General features: G+C 49.0%; 1 protein-coding gene across 4 annotated transcripts in view; it reads left to right on the top strand.

Moving 5' to 3' along the window:
* The window catches only part of PCGF3 (polycomb group ring finger 3), a 56503-nt gene extending 38027 nt beyond the window's left edge, over positions 1 to 18476 (top strand). For 2 of the 4 annotated variants that reach the window (XR_006711657.1, XR_006711656.1), the window contains exons 9-12: positions 7831 to 7968; positions 13337 to 13457; positions 13593 to 14029; positions 14482 to 14524. Coding sequence is in view for 2 of the 4 variants with exons in the window: in XM_045474891.1 (XP_045330847.1) it covers positions 7831 to 7968; positions 13949 to 14029; positions 14482 to 14529 (267 nt within the window). In the remaining 2 variants the exon portion in view is untranslated. Of the gene's footprint in view, positions 1 to 7830; positions 7969 to 9064; positions 13126 to 13336; positions 13458 to 13592; positions 14030 to 14481 lie in introns of those variants that run through there. The other 2 variants (XM_045474891.1, XM_045474892.1) reach the window with 2 other exon arrangements.
* The last annotated feature ends 1852 nt before the right edge of the window (positions 18477 to 20328 follow it).

Genomic DNA, 20328 nt, shown 5'->3' with positions numbered 1-20328 from the left:
GTGAAGAATGCTGGTGCTATTTTGATTGAGATTGCATTGAATGTGTAGATAGATTGCTTTGGGTAGTATTGACATTTTAACAGTATTTGTTCTTCCAACCCATGAGCATGGAACGTTTTTCCATTTCTTTGTGTCTTCTTCAATTTCCTTCATAAGCTTTCTGTAGTTTTCAGCATACAGATCTTTTACCTCCTTGGTTAGGTTTATTCCTAGGTTGTTTGGGTTTTTGGTTTTTTTTTTAATTTTTTTTAGCATTTATTTCTTCTTGAGAGACAGAGCACAAGTGAGGGAGAGGCAAAGAGAGAGGGAGACACAGAATCCGAGGCAGGCTCCAGGCTCTGAGCTGTCAGCAGAGAGGCCAACCAACAAATCGCGAGATCATGACCTGAGCCAAAATCGACTGCTTAACTGACTGAGCCATGCAGGCGCCCCATTCCTAGGTATTTTGTGGTTCTTGGTGCAATTCTAAACGGGATTGATTCCTTGGTATCTCCTTCTGTTGCCTCATTATTGGTGCATACCAATTTCTGTCCATTGTCTTTATATCCTGTGACTTTGCAGAGTTCACATATCAGGTCTAGCAGTTTTTTGGTGATGTCTTTTAGGTTTTCCATGTACAGTATCATGTCATCTGCAAAAAGTGAAAGTTTGACTTCTTCGAGCTGCCAATTTGGATGCATTTTATTTCATTTTGTTGTCTGATTGGCTAGGACTTTCAACACTATGTTAAATGACAGTGGTGAGAGTGGACATCCCTGTTGTGTTCCTGATCTCAGGGGGAAAGCTCTCAGGTTTTAACTGTAAGCCTTTCATATACGGCTTTTTTGATGTTTTTAATATTAAAAGAATTATTCACCATGACCAAGTGGGATTCACTCCTGGGGTGCAGAGCTGGTTCAGTATTTGCAGATCAATCAACGTGATATATCACATTAGTAGAAGAAAGGATAGAAACCGTATGATCCTGTCAATAGGTGCAGAAAAAGCATTTGACAAAATACAGCATCGTTTCTTTATAAAAACCCTGAAGAAAGTCGGGATAGGAGGAACATATATGTTAGAATGAACATGGCAGAAGGCACTCTTTTCCACAGTAGTCTGCAGAGCTGCGTCTTTGTGGAGAAAGTCACGTTACAACTGGGCTTCAGTAATTTAGGTTGTGCTTGCGGTGATGTCTCTGGTCTTCTGTAGTCTTTGCTGCTTTCCACTCAGAGTCCCCCTTAGGATCTCCTGCAGGGCTGGTAGTGGCCATGAACTCCTTTAATTTTTGTTTGTCTGGAAAAGGCTTTCTCTCTCCTTCTATTCTGAATGACAGCCTTGCTCGATAAAGGATTCTTGGCTGCATATTTTTCCTGTTCAGCACATTGAGTATTTCCTGCCACTCCCTTCTGGCCTGCCAAGGTTCAGTGCACAGCTCTGCTACTACCCTTATATGTCTACCCTTGTAGGTTAAGGACCATTTGTCCCTAGCTGCTTTCAGAATTCTCTCTTTATCCTTGTATTTTTCCAGTTTCACTATGCTATGTTGTGGTGTTGACCTGTTTTTGTTGATTTTGAAGGGAATTCTCTGTGGCTCCTGGACTTGGATGTCTGTGTCCTTCCCCAATCTAGGGAAGTTCTCAGCCATAATTTGTTCAAATAAACCTCCTTCCCCTTTCTCTTCTTCTAGAACTCCTGTGATACAGATATTATTAGGTTTCATAGAATCACTTAGTTCTCTAATTCTCCCCTCGTGGTCTAGTAATTTCCTCTTTTTCTCAGCTTCATCATTTTCCATAATTTTATCATCTCTTTCACTTATTCTCTCCTCTGCTTATTCCATCCTTTATGTCACTACATCTAGTTTATTTTGCCCCTCATTTACAACATTTCTTAATTCATCGTGACTATTTCTTAGGTCCTTGATCTCTGCAGCAAGAGATTCTCTGCTGTCTTCTATGCTTTTTTTTCCAAGCTAATGTCTTATGACTCTTATTCTAAATTCTTGTTCAGACATGTGGTGTATATCTGTTTTGAACAATTCTCTGGGTGTCATTTCTTCCCAGAATTTCTTTTGAGAATTCTTCCGTTTCGTCATTTTGGCTAGTTTTCTGTCCCTTATGTGTTTTAAAAGCTTGTTATGTGCCCTGCACCTGCAAGCACTACTATATTAAAAAGAAGCCATACAGAGTGCAATGCCTGACCCTTAAGGAGGTGTTTTTGGAGTGTGTTGCATGCTCTCTGTTATTGTGACTGTGGTTGCTTTATCTCCCTATTCGTAGTGGTGGTTTGGGCCTTCCATCAGGTGTTCTTTGATTTGTTTGTTGAAGTAACCCTGGAAAAAGGAAAAAGGAGAGGGGGAGAAACATTATCCCATACAAAGAGAGAAATGAAAGGTGTGGAAAAAAAAGGCCAGGCAGAGAATCGAAGAAACTATAAGGCTTAATCCAGAGAAAGAGAGGAAAATAAAGAAGAAAGAGATACAGAAAAGGTAAAAAGAATAAAGGTGCCTGATTAAGTAAACAAACAACCAGAACAGAGAAAGAAAGAAAAAAAAGAAAAAAATATATATAATAAGAATTTACCAAAAATCAAATCAGAAACCATGAGGCTGATTCCCAAGAGAGGAGAAAAAAAGAGGAGAGTGGAAAGAAAAAGAAGGGAAAAGAGAGAGAAGAGAAGAGAAAAAAATAATAATATTAAAATTTTAAAAAGTACCAAACAAAACCACAGGAGGATTCTGTGTTGGCGCCTGGGACCGGTGGCAGCTCTGGTCTGGAGGAGGGGCCGTCTGGTCGGGTCAGTGTCAATCTCACTCTGGTCGATACGCAGTTACCAGGCACAGAGGGGTGGGTTTGGTGTAAGCAGGCCCCGCCTCCACTGGGGGCCGCTGTCCTGTTCCCTGAAGCCCCACTGTGTTGGTGATTGGGAGAAAAATGGCAACACCCCAGTCTCTCCTCCCTGGACTGGGTGTCCCAAACCACGCTGTTCAGGTGGTCCTCACAGAGCAGCGTGGGAGGCCAGCTTGTCTCGCTCCACAGTCTCCCGTGCCTCCCAGGCACTCGGCTGAGATTCAAAACCTGACGTCTTAAAGAGTCCCATTCTACACGGTCCTGGTTCTGGAATAATGCCACTCTGCCCAGCCGACAAAGGGCATCTGGCTGGCACCTGCAAGGTCTTTTGTCCTTGAGGAGGGCAATACACCTTCTTCCCACAGTACTCAAAGGAGGGATCGCTCTCTCCCAGTGCGCCCCTGAGATCGCTATCACACCCAAGCGGGCTCCCTCCCCACCAGGCCCATGCACCCGGCTCTGGTCTGGAGAAAGTCACACACCCCTGATAATTACCGTCTTTAGCTTCTGAGGCTGTTTGCAAAGTAGAAACTGGCACTCTCTGTGTTTCTCGTTACCCGTCTGTGGTCCGGAGAGGTTTTTCTCTTGTCCAAATAGAACGCCACACTTCCACAGCCTCTCTTTCTCTTCCTTTTGTCTCCACTAAAGGGTTTCCCCGCTCCATGCTTACACTGACCGCTTTATCTTTTCTGATTCGCATACACACACCTCTGTCCTGCCAAGCTGTCTCTGTGCACCTGTGGAGATTTTTCTGTCTCTCCGCAGACTGATTTCACGGGTGTTCCAAGGGTTGTGACGTCAATACTCCTGTGCTTGAGGGACGAGGGAAATTGCGATCCCTCTACTTCTCCACCATTTTGACTCCTCTGCAAATCATGTTTCTGATAAAGGACTTATATCTAGACTATATATCTGTTATAACTCAGTAAGAAGATAATCCAGATAAGAAATGGATAAGAGATTTCAGTAGATGTTTCACCAAAGGAGACATAAAACTGGTTAGTAATCATGTGAAAGGACGTTCGATGTCATGAGTCTCTTAGGGAAATAGAAATTAAAACTATAACGAAATCCCGTTTTATACCCACTAGGATGGCCGCCATCAAAAAGACAGCCACTGGCAAGTGTTGGCAAGGATGTGGAAGAATGGGGCCCTTGTAGCGTGCTGGCAGGAACATAAAATGGTGTGGCCACTTGGGAAAACAGTGTGGCAGTTTCCTAAGGAGTTCAACATAAGCTAACCATACAACCCTGCAATTTTCCTAGGTGTGTATGGAAACCTATTCACACAAGGATTTGTACATGAATGTTCACAGCAGGGCTATCATACTCATGATAGCCAAGCCGGGGAACGGTGCGAACTTCAGATAGACAAAATGGGGTCCACGCGTACAGGGACGTTCTGGTCAGCAGTGAAAACAATGACCCCAGCACCTGCTACACCACAGTGACACTCGGAAGGACTTTACAAGGCAGAGAAGTCAGATGCAGAAGACTACATGTTGCACAGTTCCATTTGTGTACGATGTCCCCCAAAGGCCAAGCTTAGAAACAGGAGGTAGTTGGGTGCCTGGGGCTGGGCAGGAGCAAGGGTTGCAGGATGTGGGTCTTTATGGGGTGGTGAAAATTATGTAAAACTGGATTCTGGTGGTGGCTGCACAGGTCTGTAAGTTTACTAAATACTATTGAAGTGTATACGAAAAACATACGTATGAATTATACTCCAATGAGGCCGTTAAAAACATACTTTAGTGTGTTTAAACAGGTGACACACTCATGTACTTCCGAGTTCATATCATATGAAAGGTATAACCTGAGCACCCCTGCGACCGTCCCTGCTGCCCCCACATCCACGCAAACCCGAGTGAAGCAAATAGTTTCTTACCCCCCTTCCCCTGTGCACACGGAGAGCCCAGCGGCGGTGCTTAGGGCTTCTTGTTGGTCTCTAACTTGCATCTGCTTACCGCACCCTGGTCTGCATGATGCCTGTTGCTCTGGGCTTGGGGAGCAGATGGCCAGGTGTCCTGTGTCCTGACAGGTGTCCACTGCTGGGGACAGAATTCAGTCTGGCACTTACAGAGAAGCACTCAGAAGGCCCCCATCACACTTAAGGATTTTACTGTCCCTCAACCTTCATTCAGTTTAAGGTTGTTCCCAGGTGAACTCAAGTTTAGCAGTGTTTCCCATCCTTAGGGAATTTTTTGTGATTAAGCTTTCTTTCTTAAAGTCTGCTTTTTCTAATATCAATGTAGCTGTGTCAGCTTTCTTTGGTTAATATTTGCTTGGTATTTCCATTTTTTTCCTAACTTTCTTAAATGTGACGCCTGCCACAACACAGAACTGCGTTTTTTTAAAAAATCAAATGAGAAACTTCCTTTAGCTGACAAGTTATTTCACGTTTTCCATTTACCGTGATTAGCAATAACTCTGAGTTTCTTTGGGCTGTCCATTCATGTTTTTTTATGTTCCCCCCATTCTTACCTTCTATTGAATTAGTAAGTTTTCTTCAATCCCTTTTTTGCCTCTACTTAGCAACTAGTTGACAAGTTATATGTCCTATTTTTATTCTTTTAGTGGCTGTGAAATTCTAAAATGAATGTTTACATTTTTTAAAGGTCTGAAGTTAACGAGAGTCTCCCTTTCCCCGAATGACACAAGGGCCTTGCTCACTCTGCCTGGGGCCACCCTCCCGCCTCCTTTCTCTCTTCCCAGACCCAAACCCGGCCGTGGACTCTTGTCCCGCCTCCCGGCTCACCCTTCTGTGGCCTCCCATGTCTTCCTCCTGGACATGGGTCTCTTTTCTTCAACTGTACCCCCTCCTAGTCGTTCTCTGTTTTGTTTACAGATGGCTTTGTTTCATTTTAAGTCTTGAGTGGTAATTTCTCTGTGCATTTGCTGCCAGCGCCTTGCTTTCCAGGCTCCGTGGCCACATCTGGAGAGCCGTCCACTGCTCCTTCCTGGCGCCTTCCCCACTCGTGCGTAGGTGTAGGGTTCCTTTTCTTTCTTTCTTTCTTTCTTTCTTTCTTTCTTTCTTTCTTATTATTTTGCTTCCTAAATCTGAGAACTTGTGTCCTCCATTATTTTGGGGAGATCCTTAGTCGTTATTTCTTAAATTTTGCCTTTCCCTTTTTCTGCCTTCTTCCTCCAGAACCCGTGACAAGTTTGTCAGACACCTCGGTCCATTACCCTGTCTCTTACTTTTCCTTTGTTTTGTTATTTTAATTGACCCCTTGGCCTCTGTACTTCTTTTATGTAATTTCTTCATATTGGTCTTGTAGGAAATTAGTCTGCCTTCAGCTGAGACCAATTTGTGGTTCGGCCACCTGTGAGTTTTTAGTCTAAGTGACTCTGCTTTTATTTTTAGAAGTTGTAGTTGCTTATCTTTTATACCTGTCTGTTCTTTATTCATAGTATGTTCTGTTTTTAATTCCTTCTTTTGTATCTCTAGTGATTTTAGGCCTACATATTTCCATTAATTCCTTGTTAATTCTTTTATCTGAATTTTCGAGAGTCTGTGCCAGCTTTTAAATTTTTTTTAATCTTTATTTATTTTTGAGAGAGAGAGAGCGGGGGAGGGGCAGAGAGAGAGGGAGACACAGAATCCGAAGCAGGCTCCGGGCTCCGAGCTGTCAGCACAGAGCCCGATGCGGGACTCGAACTCTGAATGGCGAGATCGTGATCTGAGCCCCCCGGGCGCCCCTGATTGTGCCATTGTTTTGTGGCTGCTACTGCAGACTCACTCTTTGGAAGCGCTGTCCGGCCGGACCTTCTCTGCAACCCTTTGTGGCCTTTGTGGCCTTTGTGGCCTTTGTGGCCTGGGGTCCTTGGTATTACATCTGCCAGGCATCCCGTGGGCTAGAATCCCTTTTATTTCGTTGCCTTGTGGTTCCTTGTTACATGACCTACCATGATCCCCTGTCCTGTTGATCATCCAGGAGGGACTATGAACTTTCAAACTTTGTGGCTTCGCTCGGGGTTTTTCCTGTGCTAAGAGTACTTTTTCTCTAGTGAGTCTGCTATCCTCCTTCAAGGCCACGCGTCACACTTACTTCCTTTACGAAGCCTTCTCTGGTGCATCTCGCGTAGGCAGGGGCACCCGCTTCAGATGGCTGTGTGTCCTTCCCCCTCATGCCAGCAGAACACTCGGCCCGGGGCCTGTGGGAAGACGCACGTGTGTCCCACCAGCCGGAAGCTCGGGACAGGCTGCGTCTGCATCAGCTAAACTCTGAGACCAGCGCCATCTGGACAACGGATAAATAATTCTCAGATTTACTTTAAATATTTATTTGTTTATTTTTATTTGAAAGAGCGAGAACACACACGATCAAGGGAGGGCAGGGAGAGAGAGAGAGTCTCAGGCGGGCTCCGTGCTCGGCGCGGAGCCTGACGAGGGCTTGATTCCACGACCCTGGGCTCTAGACCTGAGCTGAAATCAAGAGTCAGACGCTCAACCGACTGAGCCACCCAGGTGCCCCTCAGATTTACTTTCAAGTAGTATGTTTATAAGACAGAATACAAGACACTGTTAAGATTCCATTTCACTTGGGGCGCCTGGGTGGCGCAGTCGGTTGGGCGTCCGACTTCAGCCAGGTCACGATCTTGCGGTCCGTGAGTTCGAGCCCCGCGTCAGGCTCTGGGCTGATGGCTCGGAGCCTGGAGCCTGTTTCCGATTCTGTGTCTCCCTCTCTCTCTGCCCCTCCCCCGTTCGTGCTCTGTCTCTCTCTGTCCCAAAAATAAATAAACGTTGAAAAAAAAAAAAAAATTAAAAAAAAAAAAAGATTCCATTTCACAAAATGGTAAACAGAGATTTTAAGAGAATGTGTGTAAAACGAGTAAAATGAAACCCTCTCCCACAGCGTTGAGGTCAGGCGGACGTCTGATTTCACGAAGTCCACATTCTCGCGCCTGACGGGACGAGTGGGCACGGGAGCAGGGGCCCCGAGAGGCAGCCCGCGGACCCCTGTCTGCGGGGCTGCCCGGCTGTGTCCTCCTCCCACAGGTGAGCATCTGTCTGGAGTGCAACAGCAGCAAACTGCGGGGCTTGAAGCGAAAGTGGATCCGCTGCTCGGCCCAGGCGACCGTCCTGCACCTGAAGAAGTTCATCGCCAAAAAACTTAACCTTTCGTCTTTCAACGAGGTAACAGTTAGGCCACAAGTAGAAACTATGACAAACCGCTTCTCATTTGTAAAAGCGAAGCTTCTACGGTGCTTTGCGGGTTTTTTGTTGTTGTGACATCTCTGTTTAGAGATTTTAAGTCAGAAAACAAGACTCTCAGTTTGTTTTGCGTACCCCCAGACAGCGTGACATGGGACATGGTGATGACGAGAGTGGAGGGAAGGCCAGATGGAGTGTGGGGAGCCCCCACGAGGGGAGAGAGTGCTGGCGGGCGGTGGGGACAGTGCGACCGTGCTGGGGGGTTGCATCTCAGAGAGACTCTGTTCTTTCACAAACGGAGGGCTGACTGCCTGCTGGGTGGCAGTGAACAGGTGGGCAGGTCAAGATCTTGTGGGGATGACGGGCCGCGGGCGTGCGCGGGGCTGGTGGACGGAGGGCTGGGCGAGCACTTGCACTAGGATGTGAGTCGTCAGTAGGAGTCAGTTGTGCGTCATTAAGTGCAAGGAGAAGGCGGCGGGAGGTATAGCTTGAAAACAGTCCTCAGGCCGTGAGGAAGATGGGTCACTGGGGCCCAGAAACGGAAGCAGGAGAGGCCAGCGGGGGCATCGGTGGCAAGCGTCCAGGGGAGGCGGACCAGGGTGGTGCGCTGCAGACAGCAGAATGGGACAAACTTGAGGAATGTTTCCGAGGGAGCAGTAGGTTGAGCAGTAGCCCCCAGATATGTCCACATACCCCAGAATCTGTAAATGTGACCTTCTGGGGAAAAGTATGTTTTCTAAATTGAGTGAGGATCTATAATTAAGATAAGAATCATGAGATGAGATAACGCGTGAATGTCCCGAGTGGGCCCTAAATCCAATGACGAGTGTCCTTACAAGAGAGAGCAGAGCAGAGGGAATTTGAGACACACCCAGAGGAGAAGGTGATGTGAGGGCAGAGTCACAGGGGGAGATGTGGCCACAAGCCCAGGAGCACCTGGGCCACCCAAAGCTGGAAGAGACAGGAAGGATCCTCCCCTAGAGCCTCCGGAGTGAGCTCAGCTTTGCCAGGGCCTTGATTTTGGGCTCTGGACTCCACATCTGTGAGGAAGTAAATTCCTGTTGTTTTAAACCATCAGGTTCAGGGTACTTTGTCACAGCTGCTACAGGAAACCAGAACAGATTTTGGTACCAGGAAGTGGGGTGCTGCTGTAACAAATACCTAGAAATGTGGACATGGCCTTGGACTTGAATCACTGGTGGAGGCTGGAAGAATTTTGAGAGACGATGAAAAAGGCTGGATTGCTGTTGGAAATAAGGTCATTTAGGGTGACTCTGGTGGCCCCAAAGGAGGTGAGGGGCGCAGGGAAACCTCTCTGTCACCTAGGAGGATACATGTCACCACAAGCACAATGTTGGTAGAAATAGGAACGTGAACTATGCTTCTGACAAGGAAGAGAGGACGCAGAAGAAAAGCCGTCACCATCACACGGTGGCAGCAAGCACAGGGGGACTGCGCCCTCTGACCACGTGGAGGTGATGAACTTGGGTATTTGGCCCAGGAGGTCTCCAAGCCAAGTGTGAAGGTGTGGTCCGGTGTCTTGCTGCTGTCAGTAAAATATGAGAGATGTGAGTTGGGGAAGGGACTGCTAAGCAAAAAGGAGCCAGCACTTAGGCCTGTCCCGACTACAGACAGACCGGAATACTAGGGTTTCACTGTTGGGAAAGCATGCTCTGGAGGGAAGGTGGAGAGTGTGGCTGGACAACCTTTTGCTGAAGACATTGGATGTGTGACTCAGCTGTCTCACAGAAACTAGGAATGGATCTGTGGAGAACCATCCTGTCTGATGGCCTGGATCCGTAACACATATGGGAGACCCACAACATTTTTGAGAATGTTGTACCAGCAGAACGACCATCACCTTTTCCTGAAGGGGACGGACACGGGAAGAAACAAGAACAGGCTGTCAGACTTCCAAAGTTTTGCAGGCAGGAGATAGGCTGACAGAGCTACGCTTCGTGAAGAAGAAATGACTCCCAGGGCAGAGCCTTAGGCCCAGATGGTGAGGCCGTCGTGGGCCCAGAGAGCAGAATCTCACTCAACCCACAGTGCTGTTTCTCTGCTGGGTTTACAAACTTGCTTGAGACCAGTGAACCCTCTATTCTTCTAATATATTACCCTTTGGGGGAGGAATATCCTGTGTTTTTCCCAACCTTGTATATGGGGAGCAGACAATGTGATTTTAGTTTCATAGGACCCACAGCTAGAGAAGAATTTCAACCCAGGTGGATACCCAGGGCCTCACCTCTGCCTGATTCATATGCTTTGGAAGGGAAGGCCTGGGACTGTTGGCTAATGGTGTCCGAGGAGATTTTGGAATTTGGAGTTGCTACTGGAATGGGTTGAGACCCTTGGGAATGTTGGGATGGGGTGAGTATATTTTACATGTGGGATGGATGTGGACTTGGGGGGACCAGAAGGCAGACTGTCTATCGCAGGTGAAATGATGACTCCACTTAAAGATGTGTTCATTTCCTAACCCCTAGAACATGTGAATATGACGTTATTTGAAAAAAGGCCTTTGTCGATGTGTCAAGAATCTTGAGATGAAGAGATCATCCTAGATCATCCAGCTGGACCCTAAATTCAGTGACAAAGGTCCTTATAAGAGGAGGGCAGGCACACATTGCCTCAATAGATTTTAAAAGATAGATACTTTACAAAGCACCTTCTCTGACCACAGCAGCGTGACATTAGAAATCACTAACAGAAGGAAGACTGGAAAGTTTGCAAAATTGTGGAAATTAAACAACTCACTTTTAAAGAAGTCATGAATCAAAGAGGAATTGGAAAATACTTACAGACAAATGAAAACGAAAACACAACTTACCAAAACCCTTGGGGTAAAGCAAAAGCAGTGCCAATGGGAAATTTACAACTATAAATACTTCCGTTAAGAACAAGAAAGGTCTCATCAACAACCTAGATTTACAACTTGAAGAAGTAGAAAAAGAACTAAACCCAAAGCTAGCAGAAGGAAGTAAATAATAAAGATCAGAGAAGAGATAAATGGAATAGAGAACAGAAAAACAGTAGAGAAATTCAGCAGTTCTTTGAAAAGATCAACAAAGTTGACAAACTTCTAACTAACGGACTAAAAAAAAAATTACTAAAATCTGAAATGAAAGTAGAGGCATTGTCATAGTTCTAGAGAAATCAAAAGGATTGTGGGGCACCTGGGCAGCTCAGTTGGTTAAGCATCCGACTCCTGATTTCGGCTCGTGTTGTGATCTCGCAGTTGTGGGATCGAGCCCCATGTTGGGCTCTGCCCGGACAGTGAGGAGCCTGCTAGGGACTCTGTCCCTCTGTCTCTGCCCCTTCCCCGCTTGCGCATGCACACTCTCTCTCTTTCAAAATAAGTAAGTAAGTAAGTAAATAAATAAATAAATAAATAAACAAACTTGAAAAAAATTGTTAAAATGTTAATATTACCTAAACAATCTACACTCAAAGCAATGCCTATCAAAATCCCAATGATGTTTTTTGCAGAAATTAAAAAACCCATCCTAAATTTTATATGAAATTTCAGGGGACCCTGAATAGCCAAAACAATCTTGGCATAAATACAGACATCTAGGTCTATGGAGTAGAATGAAGAGCCCAGAAATAAACCCTCACGTATGTGGTCAAATGACGTCCAGCGAGGGTGTCAAAACCACTCAATGGGGAAAGGACAGTCTTCTCAACAAATGGTGCTGGGGAAACTGCACATCCACACGCAGAAGAATGATGTTGAAGAGGTGTGTGCACCCCACGTTCACAGCAGCTAAGATGTGCCAGAACCCAGTGTCCGTCGACAGACGTGCGTGTGAGAAAACGTGGTCCATCCACATGGCGGAATGTTCCTCGGCCTCGAACGGGAAGGACGTCCTGCCGCCTGCCACCACACGGATGGACCTGGAGGACATTGTGCTCCGTGAAATAGGCCGGTCGCGAGGGGACAAGCACCGGATGATTCCACTCACAGGAGGCCCGTGGGGGACGCAGATCATGGAGACAGACAGTGGATGGTGGGGGTCAGAGGCTGGGGCGGGGGAGACGGGGAGCTAGTGTTTCATGGAGCAGAGTGTCCCCTGGGAAGTTGAGAGAGTTCTGGAGGTGGAGGCTGGGGATGTTCACCACTGCGAATGTGCCCAATGCCACGGAGCTGCCCACGTAAAAAACGGTTAAAATGGTAAATTTTATGTGTATTTTATCACATTAAAAAAAAAAAAAAACAGTAAAAAGGAATGAACTGGTGATAGAAAGCCCCAGAGACCCCAGGGGAGTGTGGCCTCCTGACGTCCAGCAGATTAAGTGTGAAGCCCCCCAGTGGTGGTGTTTCAGGGAAGGCACAGGAGACTGATACTGAGAGAGCCAAAATGATGTGCTGGTGTTTTCGGTGGGGCTACTAGAGGGAAGAAGGGGTCGGGAATGAGCACCCAGGTGGACGGCCTCTCGAGACAGGCCGCTGTGGCCACTGCCTGCACACAGTGGAGAGGGAAAGTGGGAGGTGAGTGTCAGGGCCCCGGGTCAAGGTTGGGGTCCTTGGTGTGTGGTGCCATTTGGCCCCCGGGGTCATGGTGAGGTTGTCCAGAGGAGAGGGTTGGTGTGGGTGAGAGGCACGCCTGGGGGAGGTGGGGTTCGGCGTCGGGACAGTCTCCTCCGAGTTGGCCCCAGGTGGCCCCACATGTGTCCCCTGCCCAGCCCTCGTGCGGGTGTAGGGGGCTTCTTCCCCTCGTCCTGAGGGAGTTGAAAAGACCACTTGAGTCCACATCATTTGTCATCAGGGAAACAAATTAAAACAGTGAGATTACACTCCACACCTATCAGAACACCAAAGTCCAGACCTCTGACCACCACACGCTGGAGAGGGTGTGGAGTAACAGACCCCTGTTCGCGGTGGTGGCAACACAGAATGCTGCGGCCAGTTTGCAAGACAGGTTGTCAGTTTCCTACAAAATGAATGACACTCTTACCGCATGATCCAGCAGTCCTGCCCCCTGGCGTTCGCCCGAATTAACTGAAACCTTACGTCCACACGCACGCACCTTGCCCACAGTGTTTGTAGCAGCTGTGTTCATAGTTGCCCAAACTAAGAAACAACCAAGATGTCCGTAGTAGGCGATGATAATAAACTGGGATCCACCCAGACAGCGGGATCTTACTCGTGCTAAAGAGAAGCCAGCTACGAAGCCATGAAAAGACCCGGGGTGGGGGGGGTGGTGCGGATCTTCAATGCACGTGACTGAGGGAAAGAAGCCAATCTGTTTCCAGCTGTGGGACATTCTGGAGAAGGCGGAACCACAGGGGCTACGGCGGGAGGGGAGGGGGGAGGAGGGTGAACCGCTGGAGCCCGGGGCATTTTTAGGGCAGCGAGGCAGCTCCGCGTGGCGCCAGGGTGGTGCGCTCGTCCAGACCCACGGGACGCGCACCCCCAAGGGTGGCCCTGCCGTGGACTCGGGGTGATGACGACGCATCAGCTGCAGCAGGTGCGCCGCCTGGTGGGGGTGAGGATCGCGGGGGAGGCTGTGGGGGGGGGGCAGGGGGGCGTGGGACATCCCCGTGCCTCCCTCACGTTTGCTGTGAGCCTAGATCTGCTCTCAAAATAGTCTTTTTTTAAAAAGAAAGGAGAAAGACCATCTGAAGAGCCCATTACCTTTCTCCACTGAGGTAAGAGGAACAAGCTTGGCCAAGAGGTGGACTGAGGTGGAGAGACAGGTGCTCTGGGGTGACAACAGCTGAGCGCCCCCTGGGGGCCCTGTGGTGGGTGTGGACCCAAGCCCCAGGTGCTCTTGGACCTGGGATAGGTTGGGGCGGGGCCTCCCGAGTGCTCCCCACCTGTGCCACCTGGAAACGGGGCCCGTCGGCCACAGGCAACTGACTTGTGTGACCCGACCGGCATCGCTGGCGCAGACCGGAGGCCACGTGTGCTGAGCGCCGTGCCCAAGGCACCCTGACTGAAGCCTTCTTCTCCCGCCAGCTGGACATTTTATGCAACGAGGAAATCCTGGGCAAGGACCACACGCTCAAATTTGTGGTTGTCACGAGGTGGAGATTCAAGGTGAGACCCGTCACTTTGTAAAGATTGGGTTATTTGATTTTCAGAATCTGCTACAAATGACAACTGCTTTTCTGTGCATATTTTCAACTAAGAGCTTAGAAATAACAACTCAGTCACAGGATTATTCTGGAATCATCAACACCAGAGTCGGTGTGGCCGGGGTCCTCAGGCGAGCACCGCCCCTCCTGGCCAAGCTGGCTGCCCGCAGTCAGCTGTGGGGGTCAGAGGACGCCCACAAGCCTTTGGGTACCGCTCTAAAGCAGGAAGCAGATGGCAGGATCCCCGACTTGAGGGGCAGCCCGAGAAGGGGGTGACAGCCAGTAGGACCCCAAGAGGAAGGGCGGGACCGGGTGGGGCAGCAGCTGTGCGGAGGGAAGGGGCCCGTCCCCTCCCCCTTCCCTGCCCCCGCGGCTGGCGATGGTGACGCGCCGCGCTCTGACTTTGTCTTGCAGAAGGCGCCTCTCCTGCTGCACTACAGACCCAAGATGGACTTGCTCTGAGCTCGGCCCTGGGCCGGCCCCGCCGCGCCCGGGCTGTGGCCGCCCTGCAGGTGTCGTGGGGACCAGATTTCTGAACAGAGTATTTATAACTTTTGTATGAGAGAACTCACACTCACCAAGACACTACCAGCACCGCGGTCACGAGACGACGAAACACTTTACTGCACAGTCTTAGTGGCCGCAGAGGCGCCTCTCACAGACTGGATGGTAAACACAGTGGCCACGCGACCTTCGCTTGCTCTCCAGGCCTTGGAAATCTGGTCATTTCAGTTCAGTTGATGAATTAGGGTTCACGATAAGCCTCGAAAATACTTGTATGTTTATTGAACCCTTCCTAAGTTATTGAGAAAATATCTTTTCATGGTGAATGACGCTATTTATGTTGCCTTTAGCTTCCTGAAGACTTAGAAGGTATATAAAGGTTTAATTTAAAAGCATACCAAAAGGGGTTTCCATTAATGAGTTAGCCACGGTATTTCATTTCCACATTAGGAAACGGGAAAAGCCGACGGCGCCTCTGCCTGGCCTGGCGCTCCGGGCTCCGAGGGCCACGCGGCCCCCAGGCGAGGAAGGGCCCCCACCGCCCCCAGGGCGCGGGCGCACTCAGCAGGGTGGGGTGGCTAGGCCGGCCGCACGCTGCCTGGTGGAGCCGCCCTTGTTCTCAAACATCACTGGTGCGCGCAGGTTCCGAGGGCCGAGGGCCCCACTTAATTCTTCCTATCTGCATTTTGCTGAAGGGAGGGGTGGTGGCTCTGGGGGGCGTTCCCATCGGATGAGGCCCGGTGCCCCAGGCCGCAGGCTCCGGTCCCCACCACATCCACCCTTGGAAAGCTGTCCCCCGCCCCTGCTTGTGCACAAAGCTGGCACTCTGTTGCTGTTCCCAGCCGAGCCTGGGAGGAGCCTGCTGGCTGCTTTTTCAGTGACTTAATGTTCTCAAGTGCCGGTCACAGGCAGCACACATTTTGTCAACCCCTTTCTCCTCCCAAGTGTTAATATTTTTGTGGAATTAGAGAATAAATATTTGTTCCTTGAAAATAGTAACTTGGAACACGTAAAGCAAGAAGGAGAAAGCAACCGTTTCCCGGGGCAGTGAAAGTGTTGTCCTGGGTTCTGTGTCTGTCCTTGTCCTCTGCCCCCCGCACCGTGCTTCCTCAGTGAGCTTTGGGTTCCCGCCCCCCCGCCCCCCGCCGTCACCTCCGCTCACCCTGCAGGCAGGCTGGGGGCCCTGGGTCCATCAGCCCCCGTCCACCACCTTCGTTCATGGACTGTTTCACCTTACTGACCAGAATTTTTTTCTCCATTTGCTTCGAAAGTTACGGTTGGGTTTCTTCTGCTTCCCATTTCGTACAGGTAAATGTCAGGAGCAGCTACTAACGAGACCTGATCTGGGTGACGAGAAAATCATCCCAATTAACTCGGTCCAAGTGATTCTAACGTAAGGCCTTTTACAAACATAGCAACAGATTGTTAGGGATTGGTCAAAATTCACGTCTTCATTTAAGCCCATGGACTCCCAGTACTGTTCGAATTGTTCAGTTACCTAAGCTTGCTACTCATCCAAATCGTGTTTTAGAGTTGCTCTACTAGGTTTAACGAGTAGATGTGTATGAGTAAATATTACCTGTCTACCTCAAAATACACATCACTGCTGAAGCACTCTGCACAACCATACGTTACCACAGTGCGGTTTTAGGGTTAGCGTTAGAACTTGGGGATTTGCCTGTGTAGTGGAGGGGGGGTTAGGGTGAAACAGTGTAAGCACCCAAATTCAAACAGAATCGGCTCACGGTTCAGATTAGACTGAGTATCGCCGTAATCCTCTCATAATATATATTTGTAACTTTGTAGCTATCTTTGAAATCACTTGAATTTGCTATGGTGCTAAGTGGACGTGCTTAAATACACGGAGAGGTGGAGATGGTCGGAGCCAGTGCTGACGTGGCCGGCAGGCTGCTGGCCCTCCTGTGACCCCTTTTGTAATCGTGTCAACCTGACGCAACCTCAGCAGCAGAAGTACCTATTTTTCTAAGATTCCTCGTGCAGACTGTCTTCACTACAGGACGGCCCCGGGGACCCCACCCCTCAGCTGACAGGAGCCCAGAGCCTGCGTCCCAGGGCAGCTTCCGTGGCCCCTTCCCCGCTGTCACGCTTCCGTGTCACATCAAAAGGCTGAATTTAATTTCTTCCGGCATGAAAGCCAGGATCAGTTAGTGATTGGATCCTACGAAGTTTTTTTTTTTTTAACAGATGGAGTTACTGTGAAGTAGTTTTCACGACCGTTTATGCTGGTAAGCAAGAGCTGTTCAGTTACCTTCCCGCGTCACTGTCCGCGGCAGCGGGACTCCCTGCCCAGCACGTGGTCTCGCTAAATGCAGTTTTCATGAAAATAGGAAATTCAGATAGAATATATAAATATTGAATTTAAGATTTGGGGGGTTAAAAAAAGAAGAAAACTTAACTTTATAAAATTATTTATTCTATTTTAAGCCTTCTATCATATTTTCCCATCCGATTGTTTGGTTTCCGTGGTCCAGCTTTCTTTACAGGCATATAAAATGAAATTGTGACATGTTTTGCAAGCTTCTTCTTTTACTTTGAGTAGCTTTTAATTGGTACGTTTGTTTATATAGATACAGAGCACTGTTTGTGCTTTTGTGCAATAGGTCCCAAGATGCGTTTACTAGACATCCGTTTAAGCTGTACTGCCGCATCTCCTCTGCTCAATTGAAAGGGAATGTAGGTGGAATTTCAAAATATGTACATTCAGCTATTTGGTTTCTCCTTTTCACTGTTGTTACGAGAATGCTGTTTTGGGGGATGGTGTGTGTGTGTGTGTGCAAGAACACCTGCCAGCAGTATCGTAGGGCACGAGACCCAGCAGGCCGCCGTGGAGCGGCACGTGGCCGTCCCGGACCGGCCTCGCGGCCACCCTGGGTCCCCTATTTCCAGACCCCGTGTGCGGCCCTTGGGTGCCCTGCCCCACGCCGACCAGACCACGCATGTGTGGGTGCTACTTCCACAGGGGCTCCCGAGCCCTCCAGGGCGTGTGGCCTCTGATGCCTCCTTGTGGCGAAGTCTTTAGAAATCCATTTCGTTTCTTCCTCAAAGTGCACAGGGTGGCATTTTACAGCAGTTGAAAACGTGTCATGGGGCTGAATGTTCCAGAAACGAGTCAGCTGATTTCTACTTTACATGCGAGTGTTAGATGTGCTCTTAAGACACTGAAAATAAACTTAGCTCAGAACAAATCCTGTTTCTGTTTCCTCAGGAAATCATTTACGCTCCATCATGTGTGACCTTAGCGCCATAAGCCAAGTGTCTCTCTGCCTTGGGATTTAAACCAACTACGTAGGTCAAGATCAGTAGATTAGAAAACCGTGATTCAAAGCAGCCGTCATCTTGACACATTCTGTCCCTGCGAGGCAGGGACAGGTGTGGCGCGGCTGTAGCCGCCGGGCCATCAAGGAGGCTCTGTTTGTGCGAATGCCCGCCCACGCTTGGCCGGCATCACGTGGGGTTCGCCACGTCCACGAGCGCATCTGAAGGAGGGACTGTGGTTTGAGTGTCCCCTAAAACGTGTGTAGCGTTAGTGCACGTGTCTGTTCCAACAACTTAATTGGGTATAAGAAAACCAGTTTTCGCCAAACGATGTAGGGTTCAGGGGTGTGAGCGGCCACTAACCTGACCGTCACACGTGGCCACATGGACGCTGTCGCGGTTTGTTGAGATGAAAATGCAGATACGTATTTTTGACTGTTTAATTTGAAAGTTTACATTTTTTATGCTTTGTGTTGGTGTGTAATTTTTGTACTATTGGTGGCTAGTTTTTGTCTAAAATCTTTTTTGGAATATTGCTTAAACGTTTTGATTTTATGATAGTGAAGCTTGTACTCAGTGTTTTGCCAATTAATATTATATGCTTGTAATAAAAGCAAAAGAAAAACATACCTAAAGTTTTTTTCGGGCTGGAAGTTTATAAAATATTTCTAGGAGCATAACATGGATGATCTCTTGGCACCGCAGTGAACTGAAAATTACCGCAGGCGCTGTTGGCACACACCCCTCCCCCATGCCCTCCCCCACCCCGAGCGCCAGCCCTCCCCCACTCCGAGCCCCATGCCCTCCTCAACCCCTCACCCCCGAGCCCTCCCCCACCCCCACCCCCAGCCCCGAGCCTTTCCCCGCCCCGAGCCCCATGCCCTCCCCCAACCCGAGCCCCAGCCCTCCCTCACCTGTGCCCTCCCTCACCCCATGCCTAGCCCTCACAGATTAACTACCTTCTCACTCTGCCTCACACCGCACTCGTATCTTGGATACAGAACTTCACTGAAATTGGTCCAGTGTTTGGACCAGAGGTTTGGCGGGAACTGTGTGTAAAGTCCATGCTGCTCATCTATTTGCTTGCAGCAAGAACTCACTTTGGTTTAAAGCTGTTAAAAAAGAACCTGCTAATCCCTGTGGGTGGAGTGACAGCGTTTGCTTCCCTCTGTTAAGATGTTAACGGGCGTTCTCCAAAGGAGCAGAACCAGTAGAAAATACGTGCGTATGCATATCTGTGTGCCTGTGTGTTCACGAGCATGCTACAGAGCACACACGGGTCCTAATTTCCCCACGGTGTCAACTTTGTTCAGTCGTAGAGCAAGGTTAAAGCAGGTTTACATCTAAACTCAGTGACATTTCACTACACATTTAATTTGGCTTCATACACAGCACACAAAGCAAAGCACATAAAAAATCATTAAAAAACAAGATACAACTAGGGATCAGCTAACAAACCAAATGCAAAGTCAGTCTGAGTGTGGAGTTGAGTTGAGGACTTCTTCTGGTCCAAGTCTATGCAGACTGCTTACTCGGTCCAAGTACTGGAGGAAATGTTCTGTCCGAGGAGTAGAGGGTCTCTTCTGTCCAGGCAATGGGGGATCTGTGTTCTGTCCAGACGGGGGGATCTGTGTTCTGGCCAGGCGGTGGGAGAATCTGTTCTGTCCAGGCACTGGGGGATCTGTTCTGTCCAGGCAGTGGGGGATCTGTGTTCTGTCCAGGCAGTGGGGGATCTGATCTGTCCAGACAGTGGGAGAATCTGTTCTGGCCAGGCCGTGGGGGATCTGTGTTCTGTCCAGGCGGTGGGAGAATCTGTTCTGTCCATGCAGTGGGAGAATCTGTTCTGTCCAGGCACTGGGGGATCTGTTCTGTCCAGGCAGTGGGGGATCTGTGTTCTGTCCAGGCAGTGGGGGATCTGATCTGTCCAGACAGTGGGAGAATCTGTTCTGGCCAGGCCGTGGGGGATCTGTGTTCTGGCCAGGCGGTGGGAGAATCTGTTCTGTCCAGGCACTGGGGGATCTGTTCTGTCCAGGCAGTGGGGGATCTGTGTTCTGTCCAGGCAGTGGGGGATCTGATCTGTCCAGACAGTGGGAGAATCTGTTCTGGCCAGGCCGTGGGGGATCTGTGTTCTGTCCAGGCAGTGGGAGAATCTGTTCTGTCCAGGCAGTGGGAGAATCTGTTCTGTCCAGGCACTGGGGGATCTGTTCTGTCCAGAGATCACTTGGGCAGAGTATGCTGTGGCTGTTACCTTTGATATGGTCAGACATGAAAGCGTCAGCATCTGGAGATGCATTTCCCGGTCTTGGCTGTGGCATCACTGCTTGACATGAGTGACTCTGTCATTCTGCACACGTGTAAAAGGAGACTGGTCATAAGGAGTTTACTCACAGGATCGTGGAGACTGAGAGACCCAGGAGGACCTGTGCAGTGCCATCGAGGGCAGGAGGGGACCGTGCCCCAACTCAGCAGGATCCCTTCCCT

The sequence above is a fragment of the Leopardus geoffroyi genome, chromosome B1, assembly GCF_018350155.1.
Source record: "Leopardus geoffroyi isolate Oge1 chromosome B1, O.geoffroyi_Oge1_pat1.0, whole genome shotgun sequence".
NCBI lineage: Eukaryota > Metazoa > Chordata > Mammalia > Carnivora > Felidae > Leopardus > Leopardus geoffroyi.
Note: the sequence above shows the minus strand (reverse complement) of the source record. Positions and strands in the feature narration are given on the sequence as shown.